Source organism: Borostomias antarcticus, assembly GCF_949987555.1.
Source record: "Borostomias antarcticus genome assembly, chromosome: 34".
Classification (NCBI taxonomy): domain Eukaryota; kingdom Metazoa; phylum Chordata; class Actinopteri; order Stomiiformes; family Stomiidae; genus Borostomias; species Borostomias antarcticus.
In genome coordinates, this window is record NC_140267.1 from 4788537 (window position 1) to 4809628 (window position 21092).

General features: G+C 42.3%; 2 protein-coding genes across 2 annotated transcripts; both read right to left on the reverse strand.

The window, feature by feature from the left end:
* Nucleotides 1-681: 681 nt before the first annotated feature.
* On the reverse strand, nt 682-11530 carry gclc (glutamate-cysteine ligase, catalytic subunit). Its single transcript, XM_084460831.1, has 16 exons — nt 10922-11530; nt 9398-9510; nt 8589-8771; nt 7570-7683; nt 6821-6879; nt 6567-6703; nt 5759-5833; nt 4983-5099; nt 4686-4824; nt 4395-4507; nt 3795-3887; nt 3497-3601; nt 3035-3116; nt 2576-2685; nt 2196-2316; nt 682-1325 (listed from the first exon to the last, which is right to left on the reverse strand). Exons 1-16 carry the CDS (start codon nt 11069-11071, stop codon nt 1144-1146), a joined length of 1893 nt encoding a protein of 630 aa, XP_084316957.1. The 5' UTR covers nt 11072-11530; the 3' UTR covers nt 682-1143.
* Nucleotides 11531-17903: 6373 nt separating this feature from the next.
* Nucleotides 17904-20003, reverse strand: klhl31 (kelch-like family member 31; the record flags this gene model as incomplete). The annotated part of the gene is made up of 2 exons (XM_084460867.1): nt 17904-18636; nt 18829-20003. The coding sequence occupies 2 exons, from the start codon at nt 20001-20003 to the stop codon at nt 17904-17906; spliced, it is 1908 nt and encodes a 635-aa protein (XP_084316993.1).
* Between the last annotated feature and the right edge of the window lie 1089 nt (nt 20004-21092).

A 21092-nucleotide genomic window follows, 5' to 3' on the forward strand; every position in this document is an offset into this window, starting at 1 on the left:
CCTCCTGCCATTATGTAATGTTCATTTTACATCTGCCTAACGTGACATTATAGGCTAGACTACCATAGGGTTGTGTTTTCATAGATTGGTGGTTTTGTGATTGTCAGAACATCATTATGATTTTTAATTTTAGTAGAAAATAATTAATATTTATATGTATGTTATTGATCTGATCCCAAAATGGTGCCAGTTTACTCCCACACACACACACACAAAAATGATTTCCGTGATAAGGAGAAATGTTAGACTTCAGTTGGAGGTCATGTTTGAACTATCTATCAATGCAACCCTCTTCTCTTTGAGTGAATCGACTCTATCATGAGTGTAATGTGAAAACACAGAATATACTCGGTAATTTCTTCCAGGAAGAGAGGATGGACTCAACCCTCCAGTGAACAGAGCAGAACACATTAGTTGTTAATAAGCCAGTAGCGCCCTCTGGTGGACAAAACAGACAATCATCTCCACTTCTACGCACATATTCATATTCTTAAAAGATCATTAGAACTATAATATTCTGAATCCATAGTCCTTTTATTTTTATTCTGTTAGGGTTCAGTGAAAGTAATATGAGCCAGTGCTGTACAGGTTTATTTGAAGAGACACATTCCAAGCAATTCACCTTCATCTGCACGCCACACACCATAATACTACTTTAAAAGTTTCTACTACAATGTCCGCACAGCATAACATAATCTCAAAAACACAGATATTCCACATTATCTGCAGATGAAATTATCCCCTGTTAATGTTTTGCAGAGTGGAAATATTTACAGACCACAAGATTAAAATGACCCTAATGTACAACTCTTTGCTACATTTACAGAACCTCAAACGTACAATACTTTTTTTTTCTTTTTTCTTTCCGGTACCATCGACAGACAAAAAAGTATATATACATCTGATTGCTATAACACACCTGAATTTAATTTCTTTCACTCTATTAAAATAATTCTGGAATCGTAAAAATCTGATACAATATTTACAACTTCAATACAGACCCACATTGCAATGCACACATGCAAATCGTTTGGACCACTTCATCGTCCACATATTTTGGTCTCTCTTTACATGCTAATGTTTATGAGCGATGGATGAAAACGCATTCACTCATCGATTAAAACAAGCGTCGGCAACCACATATTATTTGCCGCGATTGATCGGCTCTCCGATTAATTCCGGACACTTCTCTTCTCCTTTTGCGATCCTGTCACACTTCCGCAGGAGGTCATAGTTGATCTTGTCGGTGATGACGCTGTCTTGCTTGTACTGGGGGTGCTTAGCAACAAACTCCCTCATCCACTTCGCCATTGTCATCAGTTCACCTGCAATGTCAAAAGAATAAAGGGACATTCTGCGTTGTCATGGGGTCGTTTACACGCGGGGCGTTGTCATGGGGTCGTTTACAGGCGGGGCGTTATCATGGTTTTGGCGTCCATATGTTTTAATTCTCTAAACTGTTAGAAGAAAAACTGTGAATATGTTTTAATTCTGTGAACGGTAGTGAGCAGACGGAGCTAAGCTTAGGCTGTGTGGATCTGTTTCAAACATCACGGATCAGGGCTTTACCGTCAAATCAAATCTAACCTTGTGGCGTACCGCTCAACCTTCCCGTTTTCCCGGGATTCTCCCGTATTTGACCCTTCCGTCTTGCCATCCTCCCGGTTTTTAAGGTTAAATACGGGAGATTAACGGGAAAATAAACCGGAAATAAGGGTAAAATACAGGAGAATCCGGGGAAAACGGGAGGTTTGACAGGTATGTGAAAAGGATACCTAACCTAAAAAAACCACTGAAGTCCAAAGACGTTGTGTGAATGAAATTCAAGTCTCACCAAAGTGTTTTGTCTTCCTACTTGACTGTTGTTCTAACTTTGTAGTTCGTTCTCATAGATCAGTCTGTTAAAACTACAAATTCTTCCTGTGTGACATCACTTCCCTGTCCTCTTCATCCTGAAACTGTCACTTCCTTTTTCACGTTATAACCTATCGACCTCGTCCTCATCTGACTCACTCAGCCTGGATTTACTTCCTGTGCTCGAGTCCGAATTTGCAAAATCGTAACAGAATAAAACTATTGTCTCTGTTTGAAACCAGCTTGACCGACCACTCAGCGTGTTCTTTGAAATCTAAACTAAACCAAGTAAGATTTTTCATTTCCAGTTGTGTCAAGTTTGACGGACGGTGCTAAATTACCTGAGGCGCGTTTTTTGATGAGCTTCAGGTAGTTGAGAATGGTGCACCTGGTGTCAACGTCCACCTCCATGTTCTCCAGGTAGCAGTTCAGGAATGGGATGAGACCCTGAAACACTCCCTCCTGTGACGATCGCAGAACAACAGAAGAATATTAAACAAAAGAAGAAAAAAAAAAAGAAAAAAGAAAAGAAAAAAAGGGAAAAAAAAGAAAAAGAAGAAAAAAAAAAGTAGGAAAAAAAAGTAGGAAAAAGAAAAAGAAAAAAAGAAAAAATAAGAATATTAAACAATAAACAATCAGGTGGAAACGGTTTGTAGCAGTACAAATTATTATTTTCACAGTAATCAGCTACGAAGTATAGTGAAATTCTGAATGTAAACACCTTTCCGTTGATGATGGTGTCGATGCTCATCAGCGTGTACTCCTCGCCGTCCCCGTCCGTGTCCAGGCCGTTCTGGGCAGTGGACGAGCCGTCCATGGCCGGGTTGCATCCTGTGGACGGACACACAATCAGGACCTCCAAGATGTCACATTTACACTCAAGTCACTGAGCGTTACACTTTTGATCCAAAGCAACATACTGTACAATAAGTCCATCTGTTTACAGAAAGTGAACCAACTGTACAGAGAGAAAGGAAGGTGCATTATTTTGATTTTTCCCACATAGCAAAAGTCGAGGAGACATTGGGTGACAATTGGAAAGCGAGTAGCAGTGTCCCGAGGTGAAGAGGTCAGTGGAGGTCAGGTGTGTGCTAGAGATGTCCGGCCCCAATAACTAAACGCACCCTAACACACACTAACACACCCTATACTGTCCGAGAAATCAACCTCCATCCCTCACCTTTAAAAATGTCCTTCCGGAAGTAGAACACGCCCTCTTGGACTGCGTTCCTCCCCTGTGCAACTTTCATGTTTTCGTCAACCTACAGAAAGACAAAACGTTCAAAATGTAGCCTACAGGTACCCCCAAAAGTACCTAACTCCTGCTAAAATTGAAAAATACCCAGAATTCCTCCCGTTTTACACCTGACAGGGCTTGCATGTGTTGGTAAGCTGCACTGGAATGCCTGACCTGAGCATAAATCAACATTATGACGATTCAGTACATCTGAGGTTCAACTGGGGTGCGGCAGAACCAGGGGCGACACACACACACACACACACACCCACACACACACACACACACACAAGTAGTTTCTCCTCATAGGACGCTGACTAGGCCAGGTGAGTTGTACTCAGGTGCAAACGGATTCATTTATAGCTCGCAAGAACAGGATGGTCTCACGAGGATGGGATGACCTACCTTCGATAAGGGGATGAGGAAGTTGAGCTTGTAGGACAGTATAACCCTGGTGAGCAGGACCACGAAAACAACGTACGCAGAGTTCTCGAAATCAGTCAGCTGAACCTGGGACAGAAATAAAATCGGTCTCTCATAGGTTCTGTATTGGTGGAAATGAGCAGCAAATATATATTCAAATATTCTTTCCGCCGTAACGTACACTTTAATTTATATTTAAACATATCCCGCTTCCATATCAAAATAAGACAATTTTCATATCGAAATTACATCAACACATGCAAAACATCGTAGATTTTACCTCCATAGGGCGGAACTCAACTCTCCATCCGATGTCCGAGTTGGGAGGAGGCGGTTTGAACCTCATCGTCTGCCAGTTGGTTGACTGAAGGTTCTACAAGGAAGAAGATATTAGCGTTGCAAATTTCAAGGAATTTCATTAATCGATAACTGTTAACCTTAACGAACGATAGTCGGTTAATTGATAAGAACGTCCTGCGCTGGACTGCGCTTTGCTCGCTTCATTTTTGTGTCTTCTTCTGCCGTGTCGTTGAAATTTCCCGGCACCCCAATTAGCCTTCGCTACATGGCGTGGCGCCCTCATGTGCAGTCAGACCCTATTATTATTATATATCATTATTACATTTCACGCAACTCCCGTTGAAAACGTTAATTCAGAAAAAAAAAAGAAGCTCCATTCCATTAAAAAAACAATTATTCGAGTAACCAAAATCTTACTCAAGTAAATTCTTATCGGCAATTAATCGATAGTCGATTAACTGTTAACATCCCTACAAGATATAGTTAACAGTTAATATCTAGTTCCTCACATTCCTTCCAATTAGTCTGACGAACTGCCCTGATGTCACCAGGGGCCAGGAGGGCGTGGCTGATTCTTTACCTCAAAGTGATCTGACTCGTTTTCATCGTCAATGTGAATCTTCTCCTCAAATAGTGACAGAGGGTCCCGGATGAAGAGGTGGGCGATATGCTGGGCCAGCAGCTTGTCAATCCCTAACAACACAAACACTCTTTTACCTCGTACCCGGGTCAACCAAGACCAAAACGTGCTTCCCCCCATAGCCTTGTGTTGGATTAAGTAAATTGACTTAATCAGCCATCAAAACACGCAGAGTAAAATACATTTATACATTTTCTGTGCTAAATATGTTCTTCGTTCTGATGGTCGTACCTGCATCCAGCAGCTGCTCTTTGATCTCCTGGTCTATTGTCAGATCTATGTCATTGTACTTATCCCCACAGCTGGAGAGGTAGCTGTCGATCGAGTCGTATCTCGATTTCAAGATCCTGTATTTGTTGTTTTTCAAAGGCTGAAATGGGGGAAATAAAAATATGTTCAGGTATTTCAAGACACAAAAATAGGTAAAGATAAGAAGTTTAAGATCATAAAAACTTGAATATTTAATGTAAGTGAGGGATGAATTGGTCAGGAAAGCTGTGGAGAAGGTTGGTATGTTTTTTCTCTCACCTGCAGGCCTCTCTCCTCCTGCGTCCTGTCGTCCACAGAGGCGGAAATCACCCCCCAGCGACAGTCGATGTCAGACACGTAACCTCTGTAGAAGGGCGAGGCAGCACTCAGGGCCATCTGGGAACAGTTAGGACAGTTTGCTTTATTATATATATATAATAAATATAGTATATTATATATTACTGAAAGCATTAGACAACCACAGTATTCCCCTGAACATGGTGTACAATTACAATGTAATAACTAGGGCCCTCGCACCCCACGCATGTCGGGGTGCGGTACGTTAAAGGGTGTGCTATTTCGGTGTCCAGTACTGAGAGAAACTTTCTGTCACCAGTAGGTGGCGCTCTAAGCGTGACTCAATACCGACGCATAGATGTGTTCAGGACGGTACCTTGATGAAGCGTGAGAAATGTTGTGCGAGAAATTTGAAATCGAGAGTTTAACATGTTTTTGAATGATTTTTCAAGATGCCCACCCACATCCATTGTATGACCAAAACAGTGGTAGAGCAATTATCAGACTTTCTCAAAAGTGCTAGTTTTGTCAACGTTTTGATCTGAACCATTGTATATGATCATAAGTAACCTTAAAACAGGGCTAAACATGCATTTTCCCTTTACTACTCCTTTAAACGGGCCGTTTAAATCAGGTTATAAACCGCATGAAGTGTCACATTTGGTCATATCGGTCAGTTAGTCACAGACATTTGCGTTTAGAGCAGATCTGAATACTGGTTGACAGACACGGTTATAAGCTAATGTTTTTCTACTCACCACAATGGGACAGAATGTTGCTAGTTGGTCATAAAGGTACCTTGCCTCATCGATGCTGCAAGCTTGGAATGTCACCTGCAACACAATCATAAAAGGGTTGAAGTACATTTAAATATTACTTATTAGGTTTAGAAATACCAATAACTTAACGCTCCTGACCAATGAAGACATTCCTGATTATATAACCATCTAATTTACCTAGGTCTGCGAGCGCATAAAAAAAAAATCTTGCATGCCTGCTAAACATTATGCTGTATAACAAATCAAGTTGAATGTAAGTTGTAATTTTAACTGATCTAGTCAAAAAGGATTTGCCAAGATTCGCTCAAACAGGTTAAGTCTGGTTTATTGAGAAAACATACGAGCGCAAGGACTTCAGGACAACGCACATGAGTGGTATCCCAAAGAAGTGCCGCCTCCTGGTCTTGCGCTGCCTTATATTCAAGCAAAACACAGGTATGACGCTTCCAGGGATGTGATTGGCTAACCCATTGTACATCATATTAAATGGCAGGCGTCATCAACAGTGGTCGAGAATACGGACACGTGACATGAGAAAAGGCGGTAATTTCTAAGAGGGACAAAGGGACAAAGGATGGTTATTCTGGAGTAGACAAACTAGGTGTGTTGACCTCCTGGAGGTCATCCTGTCATGAATACGGTTAGCACAGCTATGTGAGAGGTTGAGGGAGGTGGTGAATCACAAAAGGAGGTGATGAAACTATAATTTCGATGACAAAGTGCATTCGGCAGGTCCTGTGTGCAGTCGAAGTGCACTATAGACAGTGAGGGGATGCGACCGACGCACCTGTAGGCAGCAGTTTCCCATCCCGAAGCCCATGGCGTCCATGTAGATGTGGTCGGACAGCGCCGCCCTGGCCGCCTCGCCGTCGTCCGCAGGAAACACCTCCATGAAAGGAGACGGCGTGCATTTGTCTTTGAAGACTGATAAAAAGGAGGAAAAAAGGGAAATCGATTAGATGCATTTGATAATTTGTTATCGAATAATTGATTAATATCGATCTCTTCAGTGCCGATGATGATGATGTGATCTGATCTTACTCGGGACGTTGATCACCACTTTTTCTCCTCTTCGATGACGAATGTTTCGGGTCAAGTTGCTGAAAGAAATGACGTGACTTCATTATATGTATAAAATTCGACCAATGGTTTAAGTTCATCAGTCAGTCAGTCACAGGCGTTCACGTTTATAGGGCCGCCTGGCCACGCTGTTCTGGGCTGAGTTTCCCAGAGGCATCGTAGCGCTACGTTCATCGCTTACGATGCCTCGCTTACGATGAACGTATCGTAGCGCTACGTTCATCGTAAGCGATGAACATATCGTAGCGCTACGATGCCTCTGGGAAACTCAGCCCTGGTTTAACTTCATCTCTCAGTCACTCGGTCAGTCAGTCTCGGGCATTTGCGTTTATAGGGCTGTCGCACTGCAGCCAGAAACAACAACATTGTGAAATGCAAATAAAGAGCTATGTGTTTGTGTCTCATATCTAGAAACTAATGCAAATGTAAAAACCACAACGGTATGCAGATCATTCATAGCCATTGAGACCTTATTAACCCTTTTAACCCTGAAAGTACAGTGACAACATTTTGAATATTAATTGGATTTTCCCTATAATACTAGAAAGCGCAGTTTCTCAGCTTTCAGCAAGTGTTGGAGGGAGGAATTTTTTAGATTTGTTAGATATTTTTTAAATATTATTAAATATTTGTTAGATATTTTTTTTAAATGTTGGCGGTGACGTGGTCGTATCGAAGGGGTTAAGGGATGCACGCTAACACGATCCTACCTGAATCTTGGATGTTGGTTAATGGCTTCGTCTGGGAAGAACAATGACTTGGACACGCCTTTTTCAACAGGTGTTGGGCGGTACTCTGGCTGGGTGAAACCTGGACAACCCAACCTGTTGAGAGACACAGACACAACCATTGTGTTAAGCTAAAATTCAAAAGCAGACTCACGGCTTTAATTTTAACATTAAGATTAATTTATTAATTATTATTAATTATAAAAAAAAAACACAAAACAGACCTGGAATTGCATTCCATCCACAAAGGCTACATGCATAGCAACATTTTAAAGAAACATATTTCTCTCATAATCAGGACATTATAATGCTCACCAACCTCTCACTCATCTTGTTCATCAGCAATAAACTTGAAATTATACAATTATATGCACAGACCTTATTTCAAAACACTGCTTTCGGTAACTCATTTACAATGTATTGCATTGGGAGCAAATGTCAAAAAGGGAGACTATGTGTATCTTTAAGGGTGTTGGCTTCGAGGGTGTTGGCTTGCTTCTCAACGGGTGCGTGATAAGCAGTGCATAAGCGCATTGTGTTGCCTCTGGGTATGAAATGCGCTCTACAAATAAAGCTTTGATCGATTGATTGATTGATTCTGTCCATGAGGCCTGGAAGGACTCAACCTTTACTTTAGCGTCGTTAGCTAGCGCGGTTGTCGTCACTCAACCTGAAAAACCTGAACTACTGCATTGCGATCCCTGTGGCACATGTGAGTGGGAGGCCGGACCATCAATCAAACCGACCAATCAAATAAGACCGACCGCACCACAGCCAATGGCTGCTCACCAGGAGATGGTAATTGAACATTTCTTTAAAAAAAAGAAATAAAAAGTTGATTAAAAGTCCTCTTCCACGTGCTTATCGACCAGTGTGCCAATAATTACGCAGCCTAAGTTTGCTGACCCCTAATGCAACGCTAACCAGGTGTGACCCTTAGAATGAACCCTTAGAACCCTTGACCTTAGAGTGACAAGATCAATGCAATTGACCGTAGCTACCTTGGAAATGACGTGATGGTGCAGAGCGTCTCGTTCTCGCTGAGCACCGCCGACGCCTCTCTCCTCCTCTTCCCCATGTTGTCCTCCACCGTGTTGAACTCCGACATGGTCCCTCCGTACGGCTGTCCTGGGGTCCCTTCGATCATGTAGCTGCCATACTCCGGCCTCCACAGGGTGGGGTGACTAGACGCCATCAAATAAAACCACAGAAACACAACCGACTGAGCGACAGAGGTCATTTTTGAGAAACGGTCGTTTATTTGGGACAAAATCAAGTGTCAAGCTTTGTTATGCCACTCAGTGATCATCCATCCGGATAAATTAAAGTTCTGTTTTGTTTTCCTTGATCTCATGCGAGCCTGTGTGTGCGCAATGCATTCTGGTCATGCTCTTCAGTATGTGCAGCATACTAGCAGTAATGAGGAATGCTATGGCTCCCCTGCTCTGGTATTGTACCCCGGGGTAAGTTGGCTCCACAGATTTAGCGGCCAACGTCATAGGCAGTAAGCAGTCATAACACTCCTGGGCTTGTACAAACACATCCACAGGGTACGGAGATAAACGCTGTTCCCGATCCGTTTACACCTCTGCGCAAATGACATTTTCAAACCTGCCGGACCAAAATGTGTTTCTCCTCCATAGTCGTGTGGTACTTTATTCGCATTGTGGATATTGCAATGGTGGCTGTTGCGTTAAAGTGTCACTAGGCCTGTCTTTGCATGTAGAATCAACGTTGACTGACTCTTACATCCGCACTTGACGTGTTCGTTATCTTGTTGATTTTGTGTATTACTTTGAAGCTCACTTACTTAGGGTTAGCGTTTTCACCTTGGTCCTGAAGCGTTTCCAAAACCTCCGCGCCGTTCAGCACGAGACGAACCTGTTCGTTCTTCTCATCCATTTCAATCAACATGTATTCCACCTAGAAAAGAACAAGTCGTTAGTACACCCCTGTGCAACCAAAGCTTCCACTGTTAACACACATTCCCAAGACTAATGATAGTTTACAGACATTGTGCAACTAATACAGAGGAAACTGGCACATTCAACATCATTCACTGCCTCAACTCGGTAGACCTGAAGCCTGTATCCATATATATATATATATATAACATACTAGGAATGGGACACTGCCACTGTCATCCCAATATGTCAATTATGTTTCCTTGACTTTGACACTGCTACCCTGTAAATCCCCTGTCTGCAAGCGGGATTAACCTATAACAACAACATTCCTCATGGTTTGAAATTAAAGCCGGCTTGTGATCAAGGGGGGGCTGACGTTTCGGGACTGGCATGCATGCTATACATAAACATACATGGCGTGGATGAGATTATCAGTGTCAAACCAGTAGTAAGCAAGTAAAAACGGTTATAAATGTCTATTGATTCTGACTATCAGAGATGATGAAACAGACAAAGCGTACATCATAGGGTCAGATCACGAGGTGGATTCAAGATAAACAAATTGTATGGAGCGAGACAAAAATATCCATTCAAATGACCTTTTAAAACTCTATAAATGTAGTTTATAAATTAACTTTAGGAATAAGTGTGGTAAAGGCCATGTTCCTTATAGGAACCATTATACAACAACTGTCATGTGCAAGACGGCCCAAGGTTTCATCATCATGCTGTCATTTCACATACAGCGACACATTTGGGCAAACCTGTCACACTGGATAACGTTAAGACATCAACCCTTGCCTAACCCTAACCCTAATGTCACATCATGAGATCCTAACCCTAAAGCTAATGTCACATCATGAGATCCTAACCCTTACCCTAATGTCACATCATGAGATCCTAACCCTAACCCTAATGTCACATCATGAGATCCTAACCCTAACCCTAATGTCACATCATGAGATCCTAACCCTAACCCTAATGTCACATCATGAGATCCTAACCCTAATGTCACATCATGAGATCCTAACCCTAACCCTAATGTCACATCATGAGATCCTAACCCTAACCCTAATGTCACATCATGAGATCCTAACCCTAATGTCACATCATGAGATCCTAACCCTAACCCTAATGTCACATCATGAGATCCTAACCCTAATGTCACATCATGAGATCCTAACCCTAACCCTAATGTCACATCATGAGATCCTAACCCTAATGTCACATCATGAGATCCTAACCCTAACCCTAATGTCACATCATGAGATCCTAACCCTAACCCTAATGTCACATCATGAGATCCTAACCCTAATGTCACATCATGAGATCCTAACCCTAATGTCACATCATGATCCTAACCCTAACCCTAATGTCACATCATGAGATCCTAACCCTACCCTAACGTCCCATCATGAGATCCTTACCTCGTCGCCCCATTTCAACACATCCTTCTGTCTCTCTTTCACCTTGTTGTAGATGTTCAGGAACTGAGTGATACCATGTTTTCTAACATGATCTGCATACTTTTTGGTTTCTTCCCAGTTCAATGGTGACCCTTGAGTCAGCAAGCCCATAGCACAAACGAGATGTACCCACAGGAAGGTAGTTAGTGAATAATTTAGCTCTGCACACTAGCTTGTGAACATTCACTAGATAGCCAAGTCGACCGCCGTAAACAGTTACGTTCTGTCGCCAAATCGTGATCCGATAAACAATGCGCTTGCCGTAGTGTTACCGCGTTGTACCTGTTCGCTAACGTTCGGTAACGTTCGCCAACGTTCGCTCACGTTCGGTAACGTTCGCTGACGTTCGCTCACGTTCGCTGACGTTCGCTAACGTTCGGTAACGTTCGGTAACAAGGCGAAGGCCTTTGCACATCTCTTGCTACCCGGGCTAGCGAGCTATTAAACGTAACGCTGACTGTAAGTGGCTAACGTAGCGGTTCCTTTCTACCAACGGCTCTTTCTCACAACAGGAACTACAGCCGAGTCTATTATATCTGTATCTATAAGACGGACTGACTTGTTTTTAGTTCGCTAGTGGTAAATCCCGAGGTGTAATGTGCAGTCCGACTGGGTGAGATTTCCTTTCTATACTACTTCACGTTGACTGGACGAACACGTGACTGTCTGGTGCACTTCGGGGTCGATTCGAATCTTCTCAGTGAACCGAATGGACTGAGTCACGTTTCAAATGATTCGTTTGATTCGGTGACAATGGGTTGCGTTCCCGAATCGCATACTTCTACTTTTTTACTACCAGTCCGAAATAACAATAGAAATTATGGCTTAAGGTCAATAACATTCTCATCCTTGGAAAATTATATTCATATAAATCAAAGTTTATGAAAGTGAAGCCTAATTCAGTAATTCAGTATATTTCATAATGAGTTTATTTCCTTTTTGAAAGCCCTTAAAGTTATGAAAAGTAGAAACGCAATGAAACGTGTTAATATAATAGAAAAATATGAGTGACATGGAAACTGGTATATTTTTTGCCATACTGCATGTGGTATAGTGTGTATTGGGACATACTACATCAGTTTTGGACATACAGTATGGAAATACAACCATGACAATCCTTTCCTAAGAATTGGTTTGAAAGATTCGGTTTAGTGATTCGAAATTTCCATCAGCAGACTGTACAGTGAGTTATGACTCAGCAATCTTTCTCTCCTCCCCCTGAAAGCTGAATGGCTTGTTTGAAACAACTAACTATCAAGAAAATACCACTGTAATGATGACTTTGCAATGAAACTGTAACTAGTCTGTTCGGTTGTCTTTCACCTGGTGAGTCAACCATACCAAACTGGGTGAAATGAATCCCTAATGGACAATCACAAGCCGTCGATATTGACCATGATATTGAATCCTATATGGCCTTTTTTCTCACTTCTGCTACAGTCAAAAAGTTTCAAGTTTCGAGTTCTGAAGTAGCATTTGGGTGGGTGACATAAGCCTGATTTTTTATTATTATTTTTTTAACTTCCATTTAGGCATGACATTTATTGAGTTCTTGAGTACTTAGATTTAAACCAGGCCAGGTCAAGCCTGGCTTTGGACTGGGCTGGCTTGTTTCTCTTAAGGACTGGTTAATAGGAGGGAAATTGGTGATTGGTGACTGGTTAATTGTAAAGCGCATTGTGTTGCCCCTGGGTATGAAATGCGCTATACAAATAAAGCTTTGATTGATTGATTGATTGATTGATTGATTGATTGAGGGAATCATCTATATGCCACCGAAATAGCTGTGAACTGAAATAACATGAAATAATGTCTGATAAATTAAGATAGGTCTTGTCACCCGGACACATCAGTTCCAATGCTAATACAGCACAATAAGACTGTGATAGCCGGTTAGCTATAGTTGTGAGCTCATAAGCTCACAACTACAATTTTGCTGCTGTTGGTTCAACTTCTGTTTCTGGACAAAAGTTATTACCCGCCCTATGCACTTCCCTTTAGAGGGTGAGGTAAGTAGACCAAGACACACTGGCTTATATGGATACTTCTTGCATTCTGGTTTGTAAATAGCTAAGCATTAATAGGCCTTCTTGGGGAGCTAACTATGGATCTTTCAGATGAAATTGGCATGCCCACTTTATAACTACTGTATAACTTGAACTTAAATGCTATATAAATAGCTTATGAAAATGTACAGTAATGGTGTCTTGCTTCCTTTTCTACTAAATGCTAAATATACAGAATATCAAAGTTCAAAACATATATACAGAATGGGATTATGAAATTGTGTAAGCTACTTATAGCTACACATATCATACACATTCAGGTTAGCCTATATAGGTTACGTTTCATAAGCTCACTCAATTATCTTAACATTGCTTTGATGTTTCGTAGCTTTATTTTTAAAAATTCAAACACATATTAATCATGGCATGAGAAAATAAAACCTGGAAAATGTGATGTGATGTGTTTAGGTCAATATGTGTGAGAGAGTCACCCATGTAGCACATTATGGACATGACAGATCATATTGTGATATCTCACCGACTGGAATGTGGACGCCTGATAAAGATCTACTGTAGCAGGCAGAGAACATCCTGTTCTCCCCTACGCAATGATTAATCACTGGGAGGTCATGGAGAGAGGAATGCATTGTGTTCAGACTGTTTCCTGTAAAAAGTCACAGTAAATCGGACAAAACCTTTTAGGACTGGTTCTGTGAAATAAAATCTGGCAAAACATTAACTCTTTCCCTCCTAGCCATGGTCCTACCTTCCCCCCCAGCGGTAATAAACCCACCTGGGGCTACATCATTCCCCGGCAGGAAATATTCACATGTAACATAAATACAATACAAAAATGCTTTGTATTTCAAAGTCGGTCAGGAATATTAGTGCCAAAAATAAAAACAGTACAACCATATTGTATTTCGCGGTGTGTATTGTATTTCAAAGTGTGTATTGTATTTCAAGGTGTGTATTGTATTTTATTTTGGCACGAATCACCCTTTCATATGTGCCAAAATGAAATACAATACACACATTGACATACAATACACGATATTGAAATACAATAGGCTACACATGTCATAATAAATACAATACAATGCTTTGTATTTCAATATCGGTCAGGAATATTTGTGCCAAAATAAAAACAATACAACCGTATTGTATTTCGAGAGGTGTGTGTCGAAAAATGTGACACACACAAAATGTGTGGTCACAGTTTGTGTAGTGTGGGTACAACATGTTCATTTAATCTGGTAAAGAGATATACAAGATGGCCACTAGAGGGAGCACTAGTGGGACCCAGGCGTGGTGGGCTATAGTAGGAGATGGATGTATTAGTAAAAGCTTAGTGCCACCGTCTGACTCATTCTTCATTGCACCCGTGTTCCACAGGTTCGCATCAGTGTATGCAATTCACCAGATATAATATTTGAATATGTAAAGTCATACACTACGTGAAAACCTACTGTTGACATAGTTACATTTTTCTCCATAATAAACAGCATTAAACTAGACATAGTTTAACCAAGAAAAGATGTCTGGCAGTCCTTTTGGGCAATTGCTTGGATAATCAACTGTGTCACCTCTCCCTAATAGCACAGTCCATCTTGTGCACCCCCGCCACCGTGAAAAATACACATCGTTGTCGGCAGGATTCGAACCTGCGCGGGGAGACCCCAATGGATTTCTAGTCCATCGCCTTAACCACTCGGCCACGACAACTGGTTCTGCAGCATTTTTGAGCAATTGGTATCGCGAACTGGTCAACGTTACCATCTTAAAAGGAACCCTGCATGGATAATGAATAATAAATAAATAAAGCTTTGATTGATTGATTGATAATGGTAAAAGAACGTCTGTTGGGAAAATGGAAAGGTGGCTGTGAGGTTCAGCGAGGTGGCTTTCAATAGTCTGAAACAGTCTGAAAGTCTTAAGTTTTATTTGGATTTGTATGGGTAAGCGAGGCTTACCCTAGCTTGTAGGAGCAATCGCCATGGCTGCTAGCTTGTGGGTTTATTCCTACATTTACTTTTGGCCTTTTCACCCCTCTCTCTCTCTACTTTCTCTGTAGTGCAGTGGATAAAGTATCCGGCTTCTATGCGGGAGACCGGGGTTCGATCCCCGTTTGAGGACGAACCTGTTTGAATCCTCTCTTTAGCCACGACCTTTGTTCCTCTCCTCTCTGCCCCCTTTTTGTGCGTGGCTATAAGCCAGCGCACCATAGATAGCGTTTGTCGGGTTGTCACTCCCTCCCTCCCTCCCTCCCTCCCTCTCTCCCTTACTTCATTGAATGTTGACCTGCATTTCTCTGTCGGCACCACAAGAGTATCATGTTACAGTCATGTTACAGTATCCATTATCCAGTATTCTCAGTTTTAAATAGTGTCACTCCATATGTTACAGTATCCATTATCCAGTATTCTTAGTTTTATTCAAGTTTAAATTTTGTGAAACGTGGGACAGTCACGCCATATGAGCTTTTTCATGTTTGGTTGAAAATCGTGAAAAAGTGAGTGATGAAATGCATGAAAGTTTGTTGTTCATACAAAGCAGTATGTTCTGAACAATATTTTACAAGTTTTTTTGACAAATTAAATATTTAATTATTTGTGTTTGATGCTCGGAGCCACATGCTAATGCCATGTTAATATCAACCACCCATTTATACTGTACGTAATACCAGCTTGATCCGAGTCTTCGTCTCTCGGCTGCCCGTATTGCAGAAACGTTGACACACATTTGAAATCTGACCACTCCGTCATGTGACTCAAGCCCCCATGTGTGTCAACCCTGTTTACACTTCAGATTAAAGGTTAAAGGTGATATAGACTTTTATGTAGACAAATCTTGTTTATTATTTGTATAATATATCCACAGAGCTTATAAAAAGTATCCCCCCCCCCAAAAAACCAAATGATTATGAATGTATCTTTATATATATATATATATATATATATATATATATATATATATATATATATATATATATATAAATAAAATTGACAGGTCCAAAATGAATGTTGTTTATCTGTCTCAGGAATCGTAATATTATTGGCTTTGTTAATACATATTTTTATTGTTATGATTTGTCTCATAGAAATGTAATCTGTAGCACCTTTAATCATGAATATTGCATATTTTCCCACAATCCTTGTGCGTGTGCGTAGGCTAATGATGTTGAGCAGTAAATTAGCAGCCGTATAGTGAGCTCAAAATCTCATTCTCTTGATGTGTCGCTTCACAGCATGATGCTTGAAAACAGTCTATGAACATTTATGTTAGGCCACAAGCCTCCATTTTGCTTCAGATATACATGTAGGTCAATATAAAACAGACTTTTTCATGTACTGGAAGAGAAAAAAGATTCTTGCAAAATGTCAGAGGTATTTTTTTTATTAATGTGTAGAGCCTGGTAGACACTACTGCTGCTAATTCAAACAACTTTACCCAGAAGTCACCACAGTGTTGTTTGAAATAGGACCATCCACGTGTTTAATAATTAGGACCATCCACGTGTTTAATAAATAAGTTCCATGTCACCCACACTCTTCAACTGTTTAATTTAAAAACAAGAACATGTAAATACATGAGCTGTCAAGGAATATGAGGTGCAGTCCCCACTCCCATAGGGGCTCAGGCGAATAACTTCTCTGTGTTTTTCTCTCTCTTTCGTTAAAAAAAACAACAAATGTTACCACAGTCAAATTCACTTTGACTCCATTCAATCCTCATTACAACATCCTCCCAACATTGTCTCCTCAAGCTTCGTATGAAGCTTTATCCATCATTTTGCTGGTGCCTGAACCCGACTGCCTCCATTTTAACAAGACTGTGAACTTTTGAAAGCTAAAGAAGAAGAATACATCCAGTAGGCTACTAGTCAGCCACACCTACCCCTGGTAGGTACCGCCCACAACTCTTAACCACACCTACCCCTGGTAGGTACCGCCCACAACTCTCAACCACACCTACCCCCTGGTAGGTACCGCCCACAACTCTTATCCACACCTACCCCTGGTAGGTACCGCCCACAACTCTCAAGGTTAAATCTTACAGGGCTGAGTTTCCCAGAGGCATCGTAGCGCTACGTTCATCGTAAGCTACGGCGTTCATCATAGCGCTACGATGAACGTAGCGCTACGATGCCTCTGGGAAACTCAGCCCAGGTCTTCCTATTCCAGCACTGGAGAATGCTTTTGTAAATCCTTCATCTAAGGCACTGAAATTCATGGATTGTAGCCTATTGCCCTAATTTGAATATCAACATAAGACGTCTATTCAAGTATTCAGCTATTAATCACAGTTGTTATAGTTACAGGATGATTACTTGAAAGGTGTCTATCATAATTTGCTGTAATTATTTTGAATATGTACATAAAACTGAATGTATGGGTATTTGCATATTCTACAAGTGGAGGAAAATAAAACAGCTTTACAGGCTAAAAAGAAAAGGGCTGAAGAAAAAACTATTATGACTGAATTGGCCCCAAAGAAAACGTGTTATGTCTAAATATCCATGTTTAAATGTACATCTTTTGTTTACATTCTGATCAATGCCTAGAATCTTTTCTTGTCACAACCATAATCTAAGAAAACAAAGTTAGCTTTCGACTATCAATGTTCCCTTCATACTATTAACTTAAGTTTGTCTCCACACAAAGCACCTTTCAATTCATGTTACTCTTACACACACCAGTTTTTTCAAATGGGAATTAATAAAATATTATCAAATCGGTATAAATTCCAAATTCGCTTGATATGAAACATTTTGTATTTCATCATTTTTTTTCTTCTATTAAACTGAGAATGTATTAAACATACTGTATATTTCACACACCGATCAGACTTAGCACTTTCTGCACTGAAATCTCATAATGACTCTGGTGTGTCTACTTGCCGGAGAATTTAAAACTCTATCTCGTCTCTGGAAGCTTCTATATGCTGACGGGCGCGGAGGAGACGGAGCTCGCCCTGGACTCCCGTGTTTTGCGCGTGGGTATGGTGACCACGCAGCAGGAGATGCCAACCGTCGCCTCGGGGAGCTCGTCATCCTCAGTCCATTCGTTGAGATCGGGGTTGTAAAGCTGGATGCACTTCTTGTACTTCTTCTCCACCTCATTCCAGCCTCCCATGAGGTAGATCTTGTTATTCAAGGTGGCGGCGCCGGCTGTGCTCACCCCTGTGAGCAAGGGGGCGGAGTAGCTCCATTGCCCGTTGTGAGGATTGTAACATTCGACCGCTAAGACATCCACCCTCTCGCCCCGACCGCCCAGCTGGCTTCCCCCGATGACGTACGCTCGATCTCCTACGGTGGCTGCAGAGTGCCATCCTCTCGGGGTGCTCAAGCTGTTCTTATCCTGCCAGCTATCGGTGGACGGGTCGTAGCTACACACCGCCCGGGAATAGGCGTTGTTGATGTAACCGCCGGTTACCAGGATCTTGCCGTCGACGACGGAGCTGGCATGACAGCAGCGGGGTATCTCCATAGGGGCTTTCAGCTGCCATTGGTTGGATGATGGCACGTAGCACTCCACGGAGGCCTGGCAGCCATCGGAGTTGCGCCCCCCGATGGCGAAGAGAAGCCCGTTGTAGGTGTTGAGACTGAAGTGGGTGCGCTTCTGGGTCATGGTGCTCAAATGGATCCAAGTGTTGAATCTGGGATCATACCTATGTAATGCAGAAATATTATATTAGAATCACAACATATTATACATACTATGTTTCGGAATTCACTAGCTGTGTGTGTGTATGGTTGTGTGTGTGTGTGTGAGAGAGAGAGAGAGAGAGAGAGAGATAGTGAGTGAGTGGGTGGATGGAGGACACACACACACACACACACACACACACACACAAACCGACCTGCAGAAGTTGCTGACAGCATGTTTCGCCTGGTTCCTAGCATCGTTCTGGTCTTCTCCGCCTGCCACATACAGGAAGCCATCCAGAACGGCCACACACTGGTTGAAGCTCTTCGCCGGCATGTCCGTCAGCCTATTCCACACGTTGTCTTCATCCCTGTACAGAACCTCCTTACTAAGAGACTTCTCCGTCAGGGCAGGTCGCCCCCCGACGGTCAGCAACACCCGAAGACCCCCGCGCACCTTCGTCCTGCGAGACTGGAGGATGTTCTGCTGGAACGGTAGCAGGTGGTAGTTCATGGCGTCGACCAACAGACGATGGCACTCGGAGTCTTGCATCATCCTGGGCACCGTCTGGACGTGGCTCACCAGGTCCTGCGCAGAGATGGTGCCGAAGCGGATGTGGTTCAGGAGGTCGGCGGCGTACCTCAACCTCTTCTCGTCGAAGTCCAGCCACTTCATGGCGATCTGGAAGGCGGTGATCTCAGAGGGCAGATGCAAGGAGTCGTCGGTGAGGAACTCGCTGATTTGCTCGTAGGTCAACTTCAGGAACTGCTCCATCTCGGAGAACTCGATGAAGTTCTCGCGCATGAACTTCTGAGTGGCTGCCTTGGTTTCCTTGAGGTTGTAGGTGTCGGCGACGTTGGCCACGTACATGCAGTTCTCCACGCTCAGCTCCTGCATCAGGAAGTCGCTGCACATCTTCACCAGGGTGTTGATTTGCAACAAGATGGCCGCCGCGATGGTGCTGCCGATGCTGTAGAGAGACAGGGTCATCTTACCTGAGTAGGCATATGTGATCACCGAAGCCAGGCCTACAGGGGACAAGTCGTTGAGATCTATCACTGCGAGTGACGAATCCTTCTTCAGGATGTTCTGAATGTACACGCTGCAAGAGGCCATGACGACCTTGTGCACGTCGAAGGACTTTGACTTGGTGGCGACGGTCAGATCGCACAGGAAGCTGTCCTGCCGCATGGAGCTCAAGCCCTCGAGGAGGTTCGGGGCGTACACGGGGTCGGTGACCTCGGTGGAGATGCAGCTGAAGCCGTTTCCTCCCTCCAGAAGGGCGTTCAGCCCGTTGATCTTGTTGATCGGGCTGTCGTCCACCATGATGGTCATCTCGTTTATATCTCCTTTATTCTTTTTGGTGGCCTTGTTCTTTTTGGGCGCCATGGCTGCAGCAGTGCGACACAGCCCAGACCTAGTGACAAGAACATGAAAACATGTCAGAGAGATAGAAAAATATATACAGTATATATATCAATGTGGGTAAACATAACATCAATTGCTCCCAATGAGCAGGTTGGCACCTTGCATGGCAGCTACCGCCATTGGTGTGTGAATGTGTGTGTGAATGGGTGAATGAGAGGCCATTGTAAAGCGCTTTGAGTGTCGCTAAGGTGGAAAAGCGCTATATAAGTGCAGTCCATTTACCATTTACCGGTGTCTATGATCATTACTAATGGATATGGATCCACATAACTAATATCTAATGGATCAACAATGTGGATCCACATAATGTCTACAGGTAGATCAACAATATGGATCAATTTGCAATGATAATAGACAGTGGTTAAAAGGCACAATCGAAAAGAGTACACACACGTTCATTCCTCATGTCGCAATGGAGAGAAGATCTCAAACAAACATTCAACAAGACCGAGGCAGATGAGGCAAATTCAAAATGTGCTCCCAATCTGACTACACGTTTGGCATTTGGTCTTAAAACATAGGACATGATCAAGCTTCACAGTATTGTGAAACAGTAGATTAATATTTTAATCTCTCTTTAGAAATAGTGTTGCTAGGACTAAAGCTGGAATGATGGTGGTGCAAGTTAGCGCGTCTACATTCCTGTCCTTGCATCTGTCACTATTTATCAGTAGCGTGTCCAGGAATAGCATCGTTGGAGAGCTCAGCCGTCACGTTCCTTTTATAGACTTCTGACATGACGACTGGACCTAAATGTCCGTCCGGCTATTTTCGTTTAAATGTGAAGATTTCTGACGAGAATTCATCAGTGCCAGAGAAATAAATGATATAATTCTTAATTACTTTACTGAGAGAAATCATCTTCTTGAGTTGATTACAATAAACATCTTATAATTAATGTCAATTCAAAACGAGGCCTTTCATACAGTCTACACCAGGCAGACATTTCTCAAAACGCAATACCTATTTTAAAAGATGATTATTATTCTTTAGCAGGCCAATATTCCGTGAATGCACTCACAAGTATACTTGACTGTAGCAACTGTCAAA

Bases quoted from the DNA above. Each gene is read 5' to 3' on its own strand.
- gclc (XM_084460831.1), bottom strand. From the start codon at position 11,071: ATGGGCTTGCTGACTCAAGGGTCACCATTGAACTGGGAAGAAACCAAA. The intron at 3,888-4,394 runs GTAAAGAATCAG...TCTTCCTTGTAG, and splicing joins ACGAGTCAGATCACTTTGAG to AACCTTCAGTCAACCAACTG. The intron at 2,686-3,034 runs GTGAGGGATGGA...GTCCGTCCACAG, and splicing joins CCGGAAGGACATTTTTAAAG to GATGCAACCCGGCCATGGAC.